At 49.4% G+C, this 16,829-nt stretch overlaps 1 protein-coding gene across 7 annotated transcripts in view; it reads left to right on the top strand.

The window, feature by feature from the left end:
- Positions 1-16,829, top strand: part of MGMT (O-6-methylguanine-DNA methyltransferase) — a 347,601-nt gene that overhangs the window by 49,400 nt on the left and 281,372 nt on the right. For all 7 annotated transcript variants that reach the window (XR_011376786.1, XR_011376787.1, XM_070043891.1 and 4 more), the window contains exon 2: positions 10,790-10,926. Coding sequence is in view for 5 of the 7 variants with exons in the window: in XM_070043891.1 (XP_069899992.1) it covers positions 10,802-10,926 (125 nt within the window). In the remaining 2 variants the exon portion in view is untranslated. The remainder of the gene's footprint in view (positions 1-10,789; positions 10,927-16,829) is intronic.

Here is a 16,829-nt window from a genome sequence, read left to right as displayed (position 1 = left end):
GAAAGGAAAAGTGAGTTTTAAGTATAGTTTTTAAATGGAGACAGTGCCTGTTTTTGTCTAGAAATGGTTGTTTTAAAGACCAGTGAAAGAATTTCCTTAGATGTCCCTCTAACATGGAGGCTCTGATGGGCAGGCATTTTCATGGCTGTTTTATAATGTGCTGCTCGGAGCGCGTTGTTTAGGTGACTGGTGAACGCTGAGCGCTGTAACAAGATGCACGTGCGGTGGCCGTTCTCCATCTTGGCCCTGACTCCCCTGCCCTTGTTGTGATGGGTATTCTTCAGGACCAGAGCGTCGTTAATCAGGAAGGTGCTCACAGATGCCATGTCCTGGAAGTCTGTGTGTAAGCTCAGAATGGGCAGAGCACAGTATTTATGGGATCCCTGTAGAAGCAGTTTTTAACTTGGAAGTCTAGTTGTGACACTGTAACGCAGAATTTCTTCTCCCTTTGTGTGTGCACGTAGCTGGGTTCACCAAAATTTAGCAGCAAACGAGAATCATTTCCCTTCCATGTCAGGGCCGTAACAGAAGGCTTTGGAATGGTTCTTTTTTTAATTAGTAAACTTTATTTTTTAGAGCAGTTTTAGGTTCACAGCAGAGTTACACAGAGAGTTCCCATATACCTCCTGCCCCCCCCCCCACGTGTGCCCCTCCCCACTGCCAACGTCCCCTACCAGAAGGAGGTAAACCTTTGTTCGTTGTTTACATCAGGGTTCCCTCTTGATGGTGTACTGTCCGTGGGTTTTGAAAATGTATAATGTCGTGCCTCCACCACCGCCATATCCTACAGAATAGTTTTACTGCCCTGAAAGTCCTCTGTGCTCTACTTACCCATCCCTCGCTCCCCCCAACCCTGGTAACCACTGATTTTTTTTTTTTTTTTTTACTGTCTCCATATAATTGGAATCATAGAGTACATAGGCTTTTCAGATTGGCTTCTTTCTTTTAGTAAAATATGCATTTAAGTTTCTTCCGTGTCTTTTCGTGACTTGATACCTCAGTTCTTTTTAGCAATGAATTAATACTCCATTGTCTGGATGTGCCGCAGTTTATTTAGCTATTCACCTAGTGAAGGGCATGTTGATTGCTTCCACGTTTTAGCCATTGTGAATACAGCTCCCGTAAACGTCCATTTGCAGGTTTTCGTGTAGACGTGAAGTGATGTTTTTGCACAACTTCTGGATCCATTCTAAGTTTGATATACCAGATGGCAGTGCCTGTATTTTGTTTGGCAAAATCATTTCAACCAGTTGAACCCTTCTTGGTTGTTAGGGCATAATAAACTGAGGCATACTTATAGCTGCCCTTTGTTGAATGTGACCTGGTGAAATTCTGCTGGGGAGGCCCTGGCCTAGTGGCAGTGGGAGCCGGGTCTCGGCCGCTGGCCTTGCTTCTCCCCATCATTTTCCTTCTTGACTTGTACGCCTGCTGGGGGTCAATCCCATCCACTTTCTTCTCCCCCCTCTCTTTGCCAGGTTTATTAAGAGGTGATGGGTGTGAAGTATTTTGTCTTCTAGGGGTTTGACACACGTTTTTCTCCTAATGAGGATAATCCCTCGCACCTGATCCTTATTAGATGGGCTGATGTTGAGGAATGAAGACAAAGGTGCTTCTCTGATGCTTTTTTCTTATTCTCTGATGCTTTTTTCTTACTCTCTGTTCAGCAGGGTGATTGTAAAACTAGTTTTCATTTCACGATGACTTTGTTGATGTCAGGAGGAGCCGCAGATAGGTTGCTCCCCTTCCCTTGATCAGTGCTCGTGATGCCAGCGAGCTTGCACTTCACACACGCAGCTGATGGCAACATGGAGATGCCCGAGATGGGGCCGCCGTGGGGGAGGCCTGAGCTCAGCTGTGGGCCACATGCCGTTGACCTTGGGGAGATGACAATAGCAAACATCTGGGTACCTTGTTTGTACACTGCTTGTAAGAAAGCAGACGATTTCTTTTTTTAGCCCCTTTCTGGTCATTTTTCATTGCCTAAGATACCGATACTAGAGATGGGTAAAAGTGCAAAGGAGCAGGACTGTGAAGACGATTCTGGAAGGACAGGTTTTAGACAGGCGTGGCCGGCCTGGAAAACTACAGGCTAAGGAGAAAGAAGACGGGTTGTTTCTGGGTTTCTTGCTTTTGGTATAGTGGGAACTCGGCCCCTGGCGCCAACCGCTTAATTCAGAACATTAAACACCATTCATGTTAAAAGAGAGATGAAACGGAATTCACTTCACTTTTGCAGAGGTCTCCAAATAGCCGTGAAAAATCGATTCTTTTTCCTGCCACCAATTAATGTCGGCTTGCCGCTTTGCGGCTTTAGGTAGCTGCCACAGTGATGATGCAGGGAGCTGGGCCTGCCAGGCCGCCGGGCTGGGGGGGCACAGGGTGTGTGCCACATGAGAGCGGGAAATGGGGAGCCTGGCTGTTTAATCTGTGTCCTAAATGCGGCCGTGGTGCTGTCCCCCAGAAAGCCGTGGGCCCGGTTGTCCCTGCAGCTCGGGGACTCAGCTAAGAACGTGGTTTCGCACCATGTAAGCTTGCTCCCTGCTGCTCGCGGGAAGCAGTCAAAGAGCTGGCTTGTTGCAGCCTCCGCAGGACCCTGTGGGCTAGTTCTAAACTCCCAAACATGTGGGTTTGGCACATTGGAAACTGGTTTGTTGGGCTTTTGACGGTTGGCTTCCTCCCGGTCCTCCGACGGGGCTCCCGAGGCCTCTGCCGCAGGGTGGTCCCGTGGCCTCCAGTTGGCCGCTTCAGGATTGCTGGTTCCAGGACAGCCCCTATTTTATGCAACTGTAAACGTGGTGCTTAGGAGTAATGGATGGTTGGCTTGTAAAACTTTTCCCTCCTCTTTCTGGCTTGGAAACCAGCACGGCATGCTATTAGCTGGAGCAGATTCTGTTATTGAGCCCCAGAACCTGTGCAGACATCATAACCCTGTCTTCATGGGTGTGGTTACAGCGTCCCAGACCCAGCATCCCCTTCTCTGCCCGTGATGTTCTTGGGGTCGTTGGTGCTACCATTTGCCCTCCTGCCCCTACAGTGGCACTCACCGCTCCAGCAGCTGCCACAGCGGGCTCCTCTCAGACGTGGGTCCTCTCCCTCCTGTGGCTGCTGCCTCCTTCAGTTCACAGACACCCTGTGCTCCCTCTAGCACCAGGACCTTAGCACGTGCAGACCTGCCTGCCAGGGGCACTCCTCTCCTTCACCCTGCCCCCAGAAAACTCCAACTTGCCTTTTTGTGTAGGCACCTCTTCCAGGAAGCCTCAGGTCATCAAACCCCAGCTGTGGGCTCTCGTTAATCCTGGAGTTCTCCTGCTGAGTCATCACATCAGGTGTAATTGATTCGGATGATTAGCTCATTTATTCAACAGGTATTTACTGAGCACCTATGATGCATTCTGAGTGCTAGCATATAGCAAAAATCAGGACAACCTCAAGTTGAAGAAAACAGGAAATCCTCAGAACACTGGCTTGAAACAAGCAGGACTTTCTTTTTCTTGCACAAGTAGAAGTCTAGCAACAGACAGCACTGGTGTGGTAGTGGCTCACGGTGTCAGCGCCAGGGGCTCTCCAGTCTCTTGCTTTTGCCTCGTGTTCACCAGATGACTGCCACAGCTCCAGGCATCACATCTGCAGTGTCAGGGAAGGAGGAAAGGGGAGGAGATGGTGCCAGCCACAGAAGAATTTTTCTTTTTTTTTTTAATCAAAACAAGACCTCTCGGCAGACTTCTTCTTACTCATTGGCCAGAGCTGTCACGTAACATTTGCTACTGTATTGGAGCTTACTTTCTAGTGAAGGTGACGCATGGCAAATAAAAGAAATCTAGTGTGATCTCATGTGCCATAAGTGCTGTAAAGGAAAGAACAGGAAAGAACGGATAGAGGAGACGGACTGCTTTAGGAAGATTTCTCTGAGACGGTGATGTTTGAGCAGGGTTGTGAGTTAAGTGACAGAGGCCACTGTGCCAGAACGTGAAGGGGAGGCATTTCAAGAAGAGTGAGTGGCAGGTGCAAAGGCCTTGAGGCAAGAGCAACATCTGTGTGTTTGAGGAGCTGTAAAAGTAGGGTGAATCGGGGGTCCTGGTCAGAGACCAGGTCAGGCAGGAAGGGAGGGCCCCAAGTTGTTGGGGGGCTGCAAGGACTTGTGATGGATGGGAGAGAAGGAGACGCGATTTCTTTCGTGTGTCGTTTTACTCCACCCTTTCTTTTTTTAAAAGTCAAAAAAATTCCAGACCTCCGAGTTTTTATTTTATGCAGAAGAGTATCAACAGCCCTTTGTTTTGCACGTGTGAGCTTGAGACAGTGCTAAATGTAGAACATTTGCTATCATCACCTGTGTTTTATATTATACTGAATTTTAATACAGTTTTTTATCCTTGTGAAAGGGATTCAGGTTTACTGTGGAAAACTTAGAAAATGCAGGTAGAAAGATGCAGGTAAATATTTCAAATCATTCTGCCATATCTCTATTGAGTTTCTAAGACAAACTTCTACTTTGGAATAATTTTGGACCTATAGAAAAGTTGCAAAGATTGCTCAGTGTGATTTGCTTTTTGTGGGTGATTTTCCTCCCCCAGTAGACCACGGTTGTCTCGTTACAGTTTCAGGCACCTGAGCCTGGTGGCTCATGCGTAAGGGGCACCCGGGTATTTATTAAACATTTATTTATTATTATTTATTTATGGCTCATTATTTAGTCTCCCTTCTGCCTCACACTGGTTGAGCTCATCCTTATGCCTCGGTGGACCGTTTCCACGGTCTCCTTCACGACTCCCACCCTCTGTTCCCACCTATTCGTTACACAGCTGCCAGAGGGAGCCTTTGAAAAGGCAAACCTGGTGGATTTCCCCCTTGTTTGAAGCCCTGGGGCTTCTCAGGGACAAAGCCAGACACGAAACTGACCCCGTGGAGGCTGTGCGTCTCCACCACGCTTCTTTCCGCGGCCCCTGGGCCTCGTCCCCTGCCTCCCAGGCTCTGCTGCTGGCTGTCTGCCTCAGCCTGCCTCCCACGTGCGTCTTCTCTTCTGGCCCCTTGTTATAAGTCAGCTCTCTGGGTAGATGTCGTTTTCTCCAGACATTTTTAGCTGCTCTCCTGCAGCGTGTGGCCCTGCTCCCCTGTGGCAGCCCCCCTCCCTGCCCAGCAGCAGTGCCCTGGTGAGTCCTGTGAGGCTGTCGGGAGCCTGCTTGGCCCTGGACTTGGGGCTGGGGCCGTGGATGTTGTAGAGTCCACAGTGAGCAGGTGTCTCTACTGGGCCTCGTTGCCTTCGTGGTCCACTTGGGGCTCCCAGTCATGGCCTTCTCTGGGCTGGTGTAAGTTGATGAAACTCCTGGGGAGAGTTCATCTTTGGAGCCTGGTGGTCGGTTGGCTTCTGGAGTGGAGCGTGGGGATGTCGCTGTGGGAGGGTGTCAGGCGGGTCTGTCACACTCCTAGGGCTCAGGATTCCACCAGCATCTTTGTGCAGCCATCGTGCACGGCAGCCCCGTGTGTGTTTGGAATCGCTGCTTTCCAGACGGTGCCTCCCACCAGCCTGTGCTGAGGCGCTCTCCCTCCCTGACGCACTCACCTGCTGTGGAAGCCTCGCTCTTCTTGCCCCGTTTCAGCCCCTGTGGGTCCCTCCTGGTGTCTGTGACACCCCCGTCTTGTCTGCAGGCATCCCCCCACCTCCTCGCCAGGCCTGCCAGCTCTGCGGGACCTGCAGCACACCTGCTGTTTCAGCCTGGGCTTCTCGTCAACATACACACCACGCCAAATGGCCCAGCGCTTCTGTCCTGGGGGCACATTATCCATAACATCGTAGGATGCAGTATTCCGCTGATTTTTACCTTTGCTCGTGGAAGGACTCTGTGCTGAATGCCCTGGCTGTCGACAGGAAAGAAAGTCGTGCACAGGTTTCTGTGGAGTCTCAAACGCCATTTCTGGCTGGGTTGGTATAAAATTATGTGAAAATTGCAGCTTTTCTTTTTCTGGCAAAGTAGCCGTTGGTGGGTTATGGTGCATTATGTTTGACTAGCAGTGGCTCTGCTAATGGGCTTAAAAACCCAGAGGCGCTGGTGAAAGTACAGCTCAGCCAGGCCGAGTCCAGGAGGAGCTGGGCCGCGAGTACCAGGCCCGAGTCTTAGGGGAGGTGGTTCCGGGGAATCTTCACCTTCAGGAAAATGGAAGTGGGTTTGATTTCCATTCTGTTTAACCGATGAGGAAGTCTAAAGCGCTCACCTCCTCAGACTTCACATGACTAAACGACTAGCTGGGTGGATTGGCTAGAAGTGGCACGTGCCCCTTGTTCAGAACGCAGCTTTTGAGCTTGAGTTATTCCTGTTAAGGGCTGATGGCTCTTTGTTGGTTCCTGGCGTGGTTTGTGATTGACTCACCATGTTCTGTGGAGGCCAGCGGAGCTGCTGCTCAGTACGAGGGGGCAGCCTGCACTTGGGGCATGAGTTTAGACCGGTGGTCCAGGGCCAGTGCCGTGTTGCCGGGCGGTGCCTGCTGGTGCTGGGCACCGGGGGCAGCACGGCGGCTTCAGGCCGAGCTTCAGTGTCCTCTTGGTCCCACGCAGAGATGCAGGAGCTGGAGTGTGAGGTTGTTCCTTGGTCCGGAGGCAGCCCTTCCAGCTATGCCGGGGTCGGCTGGCTGCCCTTCTCCTGCAGTCTAGGCCAGTGGCCTCCGAAGTTCGGCCAATCCAGGCTGTGCTCAGAGCCCGGCTCCTGGGACGGCTTGGTGGCGTGCAAGGCCCTTCTCCTGGAGAAGCGAGGGGCCTGAGCTCTCCGGAGACCTGCTCGTCCTCCCATGTGGCAGAAATCCTCGTGCCCCTGCGCCCCCGGTCACCTTCATTGCCCTACCCCTGACCTGCCCTGCGCACCCGATGTGTCTCCCCAGCCTTTCCTCAGAGTAAGGGTGAGAGCTGGGTGTGTGCTGAGTAGGAGAGGTCCTTTCGAAGCTGCAGGAGCGCCCAGCCGCCCCGTTCACCGTTTTTCCTGTCTTCTCCAGCTGGGCCCCTCAGAACAGCCCAGGGAGACTGGTAGACTCAGGTTACTATTAGTTACTATTATTGATGAGAAAATTGAGGCCTGGGAAGAGGAGTGGACATCTAACATTCACCCTTCTCCTGGTCGGCTGTGTGCCGGTCTCACTTCTGCAGCGATGCCGGGCTGTGTGCTTGAGCGGGGCTGGCATGGACACAGCCCTCCTGGAGGCTGTCCCTTTTCCCGGCCACTCGGCACAGGTACACCCTGGCCTGGCGCCCACGCGAGCTCTAGGCACCTCCTTGGGCCTGAGTCCAAGGACAAGTGACAGGGAGCCCGGGTGGCAGGGAATTGACGGTGGCTGCAACATCCTGTTTCCCGGGGCGCCGGTGGCCCCGGCGCCTGCTGCGTGCCTGCAGTCCCTCGTTGTTCCCACAGGTGTATCCTGAGGCTTGGTGTTGGCTGTGGTTGGACTGTGGCCAGTCTTGGTTCCTACCGTTTTCTGAGCCTGCTTCTCCAGCCTTCCCAGAAGTTCTGTGAGTTATGGAACGTCTTTCAGTAAATTGCTTTTGTGCTTAAATTAGCATCAGTCTCGGAGGCTCGCCAGCACGAGTCCTGCCTGCCATGGGCTCGTGACTTGTCAGGCTCCGGATCTGAGGCCTGAGCCAGGGCCCTGAGCCTGGATCTGCTGAGAAACAGCCTTCCTCTTGATGGAGGCCTGCTCGTTCAGCTTCTGAACAGGGACTCAGGTAGGAGGCACGGGTCGGTGAACACGTTTGCTAGTGCTCGGTAAAGAAACGAAGCTGACTTCTATTGCAAGACTGCTCGGAGCTCTTAACCCGCTAAGGTGCAGGGTGTCACTCAGAAGGGGAGAGCGCGTCCAGGCTTCTCATCGTGCCAGCAGAACGCTTTCTCCGAACACACTTTGTGCTCAGAGAAATGCTCTGCTGGCCCCTTGACCCAGATGGTGGACATGCTGATGATCCGGCTCAACACACGTATGATAAACCCCTTACATGTATAATGCATTTGCCATCCGTGGGGCCCTGACTCGTGGTAGCATGGTCACCTGCCAGCAGCTCAGGGTGATGGAAAATGTCCACAGATGTGAGCGGGTGCGGGTCAGGAGTTGATTCTGGCTTCAGGAGACAGGGGGATGCACCCAGGGGGTTGGGAGAAGGGGTGGCAGTTGGCTTTTGAAGAATGTTTAGGATTTTGAAGTTGTTGGATAAGAATTTAGGGAGGAGAGCAGTGCACTCTGGGTGACAAGGTCAAAGGCCAAGGATATTGGGTTAGAATGTCAGTTGCGGCAGGGATAATGGTAATCCTAAATCCTTCGGGGATGTCAGGTCTTTACACACATTCCCGCTAACCCTTGTGCCAGCCCTATGATTTAGGTATCGTTTGTCCTACAGATAAAAGCACTTGTGTCTCAGAGTTTAGGTGACTTTCTCAAGGTGATGGGTCGTGGGTAGGAGGCCATGATCTCCCTCGGCCTGGTCTGATCCCTGTTTCCGCATGACAGAGTGGAGGGGGTGGGAAGACTCTTTTGGTTTTTATCCCTCAGGCAGTGGGGAGCCATGGTAGGAATATGAGGTGTCAGAGAGCATCTCCGATGCCGGGCAAACATCTGAGAAGGTTTCCCAGCAAAATCCTGTGTCCACTCACTGGGAACTGGAGAGCTATTCGATTCAGACCCCTGTCACTGTGCACAGAAAGGGGGATGTTGAACAGGGCAGCTCTGGAGCCCAGGGGTTAGGATGGAATCTTGGGAGTGATGCTTGCACACCATGGGGTTTGGGGAATGGTGCTTGACCTCTTCAAGGCATAGACCTGTGTGTGCCTCTGTCCTGGGGCTGTTGGGAGGTAGAGCAGGGAGTCAGCGTGTGCTGTTAGGAGCAGGTGGAAGGCACGCGGAAGGGAGGAGAACCTGCGGGGTCAGGGCGATGGGGGCGTGTTGCGGTTTCACTGTAAAGCAGTCACCAGGCCAAGTGGGGCAGACGGGACAGTCAGGGAGAGGCCAGTCCCCGGCGTCCAGGCCTGGATACTGGAACCCTCGCTGCACGTGAGGGGCGCCCACGGACTTAGGGCCGCTGGAGCGTGAAGGCAGCCGCCAGCCTGCAAACAATGAGCACGGCTGCATCCCAGGAATACTTCCCTTGCAAAAGCAGGCGCTGGGCCAGGTTTGGCGGCGGGCTGCGGTTCGCTGAGCTGCTGTAGCGCCGTCGTGTCGTCAGTAGTGATGTGGTGTTCTAGGTGAGGGTGGCTGGAGCGGGAAGACCCCGGGTGTAAAGAGGGGGCCCGAGGGCGCCCTTCCTCGGGGAGGTGGGGATTGGTGAGCGAGTCCGGGAGGATGGGCGCAAATGAATGAGAAGAGCTGAAAATGGTAGAGCCGGCGTGTAGTGCGGTGCGGGGGTGTGCGGGGTCCCAGGAGCAACGTCCAGTGGGGCTCGGGGCGGGGCTGGGTGGTAGCCCGCTCACCGACACGCTGCACAGGGGCAGAGCCCACGCGCGGTTACGGTTTTGGACAAGTTCAAGTGAAGCGTTTCCAGGACACAGAGGTCAGGAGAGCCAGGCGGCAGCCCGACTTCCAGTCCGGAGCTCGCAGGGAGGCCTTGCGGGGCTCCGGTTCCGGGGCGGCTGTGGCTGAGCGCGGAACCCTGGGAAGCGCTGGCCCGTGAGGTGGCCCGAGGGAGGTGTGCGGGAAGCAGGGCAGGCAGGAGTCGCCGGGGAGACGAGGCGGCCTGGGTGGGCTTCCCCACGGCCCTCTCTTCCGGGCTCCCCTCGAGGCCGAGGGATTTTTACAAGATGCCAGCCTGCCTAAACCTTGGTACAGGCTTTTCGCTGCTCTTAGTACATCTGTTCTTTCTTTTAAACTTCCACTGGGTTGACCAAAATTAGCATCTCTCAGAATTGTTCGCGTGGAGCGTACCTGATAGGATAGCTTTTGTACTCTGGCTTGAACACAAGCAAAGTCCGTGCGCTTCTGTGAGAGCGGGATTCCGACGCGCGGGCCCTCCGCGGCCGCTGCCGGGTCGGATCTCGCTCCGTTTCTGTAATTCATTTAATAATGCTTTAGTTTTAAACGTACTTTATTCAAAATATCCCATCCTTTGTCTTCAGTTTTTACTGAAAGTGTTGTTGGTAATTGTTTTATTTTAAATAGCTTTAGGTACTTTTTAAAAGGCACTCTTATTTCATGACTGCGTTGGTTAAAGATAAATGAGAAGAATAGGGAGATGGTAATTTAAAAAAAAATTTTTTTTAATTATCTTTGACTGCATTGGGCCTTCGTTGCTGCGTGCGGGCTTTCTCTAGTTGCGGCGAGCGGGGGCTACTCTAAGTTGCGGTGCGCGGGCTTCTCATTGCGGTGGCTTCTCTTGTTGCAGAGCACGGGCTCTAAGCGCACGGGCTTCAGTAGTTGCAGCACGCGGGCTCAGTAGTTGTGGCCCCCGGGCTCTAGAGTGCAGGCTCAGTAGTTGTGGTGCACGGGCTTAGTTGCTCTGCGGGCATGTGGGATCTTCCTGGATCAGGGCTTGAACCTGTGTCCCCTGAAGTGGCAGGCAGATTCTCAACCACTGAGCCACCAGGAGATCGTAATTTAAGGAGATGAGAGGAGAGTGAATTGTTGGTTGGCTGCTCTGGGTAATTATGGTAATCTTCTGTCTTCAAAGTGACTATGTTATAAAAATGACACATTATATGGTTAAATTCCAAAAATGGGGAAAAAACTTTGGAAGATGTTTTATGTCTTAAATAACTGGGGCTTCTGTTGTGCTTTAGAAGTGACCAAACTCTTTCACGTGTGCGTAACTTTAAAAATTGTTTCTCTTTAGGTACTTGCGAGAATGAACAAGACCTGTGAAATGAAATACAGAACGATGGACAGCCCTCTGGGGAAGATCGAGATCTCTGGCTGCGAGCAGGGTCTGCACGGGATAAAGCTGCACGGCCGGAAGATCCCAGACACTGAGTGAGTGAGAGTCCTGTGTGACACCCACTGCTTGCTTTGTTCAAAGCAACAGGGAGAATACGATCATTGCTTGTTCTCCATTGATCACAGGGTAACACGTAGCCACACGCTGCCAATCACAAAAGCTAGCATCTCTCTAAAAATGGTAGGGCCATGATCGTTCGTTTTCAGCATCTGTGCTTACTGCCCAGGAACCCTCCACCTCTGATTAACCACAGGGACATAAGCTGTAATTAGGAGCCCCAAGACGTATTAATGTATACGTTTATAGAGGTGTTGGTGGACTGTATTGAGCGCTTTGATTCTTAAGCAAGTGGGATGTGGGAATCTCTTTGGGCGTTTGGTGACAGGGAGCTGCTGCTTCCTTAATCCAGATTTTTAAATCCAGGACCAACGTTCACTGTTCATCAGTCTGCCAGGTGATGAACTTCTATGGGACTTCTGTTAATGGAATTTTTTATTAATGGACTTTTATTCCAAAGTCCTGGAATTGCTTCATCAGTAGCTCTACTGGGCCTCTTGGAGATGGTGTCCGGCTGTTGGTGTGTGTGCGCAGCAGAGGAGAAAGGGTGTGAAATCCCCTTGTTAGCATGAAGTTAGGGTATTGCCATTTCTCACGGAACACGTTTCTCTGAACGATCTCCACTATTTATTTTCTCTAATTATAAAACCATTAAAAATTCAAAGCACTCCTTAATGTTTTGTTCTGAAACGTAACATTCAGTTTCCTCCATTCATTGATTGTGAGTAGCAGTTGTATTTTAAAATTGCAGTTCTTGTTATTTCTGACAGAAGAGGGGAAAAACCACCCACTCCTTTGCTCAGCGTTTGTCTTAACGGGCTAATAAACACAGCGCCAAGGATGTTAGAAAAAGAAAATACGTAAGAAACATAAAAATTGATTTTAATGGACCGCTGTCAGAGATGGCTATAATGAGCACAAGGGCGGTAATAAATACCAGTTTTCGCCTCCTCGGTCGAGATTTTTCCTGTAGAGCTGCACGTTACAATCAATAGTCTTTTTTAAGACCAAAAAATAAGCAAACCTTTGAATTATATGAATACAGTCTTCTTGATTTCTATGAGAACCATCTGGCTGTAGTGTTCAGAAAATCACAGGCACCAAATAATTTGTAGGGAAAATGTCATTTTGTCTTTTAGCGTGTTCAGTTGCACAGTAAATCACAGAAATTATGTGTTGAATTCTTTTTTTTTGTTTTTTTTGTTTTTTTTAAAAAAAGAGCAAGTGAATTTGGAGAAGAAAAAGTAGGAGGAAAAACCCCTCTTGAAGTGCTTTAAATGTCCATTAGGAATTGTGAGAACAGAGTGAAGATGAGGCTTAGCTTTGCTTCTACTCTCTGTACTTTCTGAATCAAGTTAGGATTAGGTTCATCTGTGGAAAACAAGCTCCTCCAAGTAACAGCTTAATCAGATGCAGCCGGTTTCTCTGGAGGAGAAGCCCTGGCGGAGGAGCAGTGACGCTGGGTCTGCTGACGGGATGGTCACTGGAGTCTGGCACCCTGAGCTTTCCTCTCGGCATCTGCAGGCCAGACTCTGGGGTGCGAGCTGCCACACCCCTTCACGAGCAGCAGAGAGAGGAGAGAGAAAGGAGGGGATGCCCTCTGTTTCCAGAAGCAGCCTCCGTGTCTTCTCTCACCTTGCTGGGCACGCCGCGCGGGAAGCACGGAGCTTGGCGTGTGCGAGCTGAAGTCGGCGGTTCTGTGCGGAGCGGATTTGGCGGGGGGCGGAGGGCAACCAGCAGTCTGTTGTATATGGTTAATTTGGGGAGGGATATTTCAGAGGTAGAGAACGGCATAAAAATTATCTGTGTGAATACTCAAGAGTTAACAGTTTCTTTCATTTAAAAAAACCGAGGTGAAAATCGCATAATAAAATTCGTAGATTTTAACTGTAAAGATCAGTGAGTTTTCACAGATGTGTACGACCACACGGCCACCAGCCCAAACCAAGATATAAAACACTCTAGAAAGTTCCCTCGTGCTCCCTTTCAGTCACCCCCTCCCCGTTGGCATCCACTGTTCTGATCTCTGTCATGTTGGGTTAGTTTTGCTTGTTCTTGAGCTTGTTCTAGGTGGAGCCATACAACACGTACTTCTTTTCGTATTTAGTTCAGCGGTGTTTTCAAGGTTCACCCGTGTTGCTCCGTGTGTCAGTAAGTAGTTCATTCTTTTTTATCGAGTAGTAGTTTGTTTTAGGAATATACCACAGTTTGTTTATTCATTCTCCTGTTGATGGACATTTGAGTTGTCCAGGTTTGCGTTACTATGAACAAAACTGCTGTGAATATTCTTGTTCAGGTCTCTTTATGGACGTACGTTTTCTTTTCTCTTGAGTGAATTCCTAGGTGTGGAATTGCATGGCTGGATTGCATGTCAAATGGATGTTTAACCTCGTAAGAAATTGCCAACACGTTCCCCAAAGTTTACCATTTTACATTTCCACCAGGAACGTATGGGAGTTTCTGTTGTTCTGCCTTCTCACCGCACTTGGTGGTGGTAGTTTTTAAAGTTACAGCCGCTCTGGTGGGTATGAGGTATTATCTCTCTCACTGTGGTGGTGACCTGCCCTTTCCTGATGACTTACTTTGAACACCGTTTTCAGTAAGCTTTCATTGTGAGGCAAGTCTCTTGCCCATTTTTAGTTGGTGTTTTCTTGGTTTTTGTTGTCAGTTGGTAGTTCTGGTTATAATTTGGTGATCAGATATATGTGTTGATCGTTTTCTCACACTTGGGGACTTGTGTTTTTATTTTTCTAATAATGTCTTTTAATGAATAGAAGTTTTTAATTTTGAGGAAGACCAACTTTTTTTTTTTCCTTTCTGTTCGGCCTATTTTGTGTGTTTAAGAAATATTTGCCTACTCTAATTTCACAAATAGATTCTCTTATAAATCGTTTGAAAAACATTATAATTTTAGCTTTTTATGTTTAGATCTGTGTTCCATCACCTTGAATTACCTTGTTGTGAGGTACTCAGTTTTCTCCGCAGATATTTAGTTGTTTCAGTATCATTTGTTGTGGGGGGGAAACAATTCCTTTCTCCATGGCATCGCCTCAGTGTTCTTGCCAAAAAATCAGTCACATGGCCATACGTGTGTGGGTTATGTATGTCTGGACACTGTTGTGTTCAGCTGATCTTTTCATCTGTTCTGTGCCAGTGCTACACTGACTTGATGATGTAGCTTGGTGACAAGTGTTGAATTAATGTGAGTCTTCCAGCTCTCCACCCCCCACCACCCATTTTTTGTTGTTGTTGTTGTTTTTTTGGAAGATTGTCTTGGTTTCTAGGTCTCAGTTTTCCATATTACTTTTAGAATCGAGGTGTCAGTTTCTCCAAAAATGCCTGTGGGGATTTTGATTGGAGTTCCTTGAATCTGTGTGTCAATTTTGGGAGGGTTGACATCTTAAATTGAATTTTCCAGTTCATGACTGTGGTTTAGCTCAGCATTTGTTTAGTTTCTATTTAATTTTTCTCAGTAGTGTTTTGTAGTTTCCACTTTAAAGATCTTGGTGTGTCTTTTGTAAAGTTGATTTCTAAATACTTTGTTTTTGATGGTATTGTGAATCAGCTTAATTTTTTTTTCTTTTTAACTTTTAAACTACTGCTGCTGGTACATAACACTTGATTTTTGTATGTTGATTTTATTCTGCCGTCTTACTAAATTCACTTCTTGGTTCCAGGAATTCTTTTGCAGTTTCCTTAGGATTTTTTCTGTAGAAAATCATGATGTCTGTGAGTAAACACACTTTGCTTCTTTGTTTATGATCTTTTTGCCTTTTATTTTTTTTCTTCTGTTGCACTGGCTAGAACCTCCAATATGACGTTGAATAAAAGTCATGACAGTGGACCTCCTTCCCGTGTTCCAGTCGTAGGGGGAAGCTTCAAGTGTATCAGGGTGACTGCTGGCCTTGTTGGCTTTAATAGGCGTCCTTTCTCACACTGACAATGCTTCCTCAATCTGTTGTATTTTGTTAAATGGTTTTTCTGCATGTATCAACATGATCCTGTTTTTCTCTTTTATTCTTTAAATGTGAAGCAAGCTAATTTTTGGATTTTAAACCAATCTTGAAATGCCGCTATACTACATCATTTAATTCATGGTATAGCCTTTTTTTTTCCCTTACATATTACGGGTTGAAATTTGCTATTTCATTGAGCGTTTAAGTTCATGAAGGGTGTTCGTCTATAATTCTTTCTTTGGTGATGTCTTTGTGAGGTTTGGGCATTTGGGTTTTTCTGATTACATGAAGTGAGTTTGGAAGTGTTTCCTCCTCTACTTTCTGAAAGAGCCGCGTGGGGGAATTTTTTTCTTCCAGTTTGACGCCACCCGGATCTGGTAGGAAGGCTTCTGATTAGAACTCCCTTGTCTGATAGAAGTAGGCGCTGCCCTCACCCACCTGGAGGGGGCCCTCCCTTGCTTTGGCTTTTTGCAGGTGGAGCCATTTGCGCCCTCCAGGGCTGTCCCCTCTAGCTCTGCTGCTGTGGTGGACGGTAGCCGCGAGAGGGTTTTGAGCAGAGCATCCTAAAGACTCTGGGCCCCTGTTCTCACCCTCCTTCTTGTGAGTCCTGGCACCTTCGTTTCCTCCGAAGCCGTGCTGGTTTCTTCAGTAGATAAATTAGAAGATGACCACTGAAGTCTGTCTGTAGTGAAATTCCTTTCACACTTCCATACGAAGTAGGATTCCTGTGCGTATGGCTTCATACAGTGATCCTTGATTTCTTTTTTGTGTAAGTTACATTACTCAGCTTTCCTAAAAATAAGAGTGGAGAACATCAGTTTGGAAAGTGGTTTAATAGTCTCAGTTTTATAACTTCCTGCCGATATCAAGCTTCCCTTCACGACTGTCTTTTGCAAGAGCTTGACCGACCTCTCCCCACTCCATCTTCATGTGGCCGTGAAGCTTTGACCTCATCTTAATGCCCCACAGAATCTAAAATCTAAGCAGGAGAATATATTGGTTTTCCTAATGTTATTTTCGGGCTTGTTTAGTTTTCCATAAAGTTGATTGTAGTATCTGATTACTTGAAGATGGACTGTACAACCCTGGGTTATACTTACTATTACGGAAAACAGCAGTAGGACGTTCGGATCTGGGAAGCTAGAGAGGATTAGTTGCGTGTGCTTCACGTCTGTCAAAGATTTACCTTTGTTTTTCATTTTTAAATTTTTTCCATATAAAACTTTTTAGAAGAATGCGGAATGCAACTGAAAACGTTGTAGTCCAGCCAAAGTAAGCCATTGTAAAACTTGCTGTATCTTGAAAGACTTGAAAACGCCGCAGGCTGTACTGTGCTTGACAGGGAGCGTATGGTGTCGTGGGGGTTCGGGCAGAGTGTCGCCATTTCTGCCTCCTGGCGTCTTTCGCCTGCCAGCTCTGGTGTTGAGGGCTGGGAGAGGCACGCGGCTTAGGCCTCACCCTCCTCTGCCAGGGGGGATGGGCGTGGGCCAGGACCCTCGGGGACCTTGGGAGAGTGTCATGGCAGGGCCTCTGCGCTCTACCTGGGAGGGGGTCGCCTGCCTTGTCAGGTGCACTGCCGATTTTCGCCCCCGGAATGTGCCAAAGTCGTCACTCCACTGAAGGAAGGAAGGTGCCTTTGAGGCCTTCCTGAAGGAAAGTTGGACTCTTGACGTCGAGTTGGGTCTGTCGGTTTGAACGGATAGTGACTGATGGTTTCCGCATGCATTTGCTGCTTTCCTGTTCATCTTTAGATATTTAAAGCAAGTAAGTGGACCACCAGGAGAACGTGAGGCTGTCAGGGGCCTGTCTGGGGCCACTGACCCTGCACGGCCTGGGCCTGCCGCCTGCTGGCCCCTCGGGGACCTCAGTGCCCGTCGGTCTGCCCCTTCCCAGCTCAAGATAGTTCCTGAGATCCGCAGGTCATG

The sequence above is a fragment of the Globicephala melas genome, chromosome 16 (assembly GCF_963455315.2).
Source record: "Globicephala melas chromosome 16, mGloMel1.2, whole genome shotgun sequence".
In the NCBI taxonomy this organism is placed as follows: Eukaryota; Metazoa; Chordata; class Mammalia; order Artiodactyla; family Delphinidae; genus Globicephala; species Globicephala melas.
Note: the sequence above shows the minus strand (reverse complement) of the source record. Positions and strands in the feature narration are given on the sequence as shown.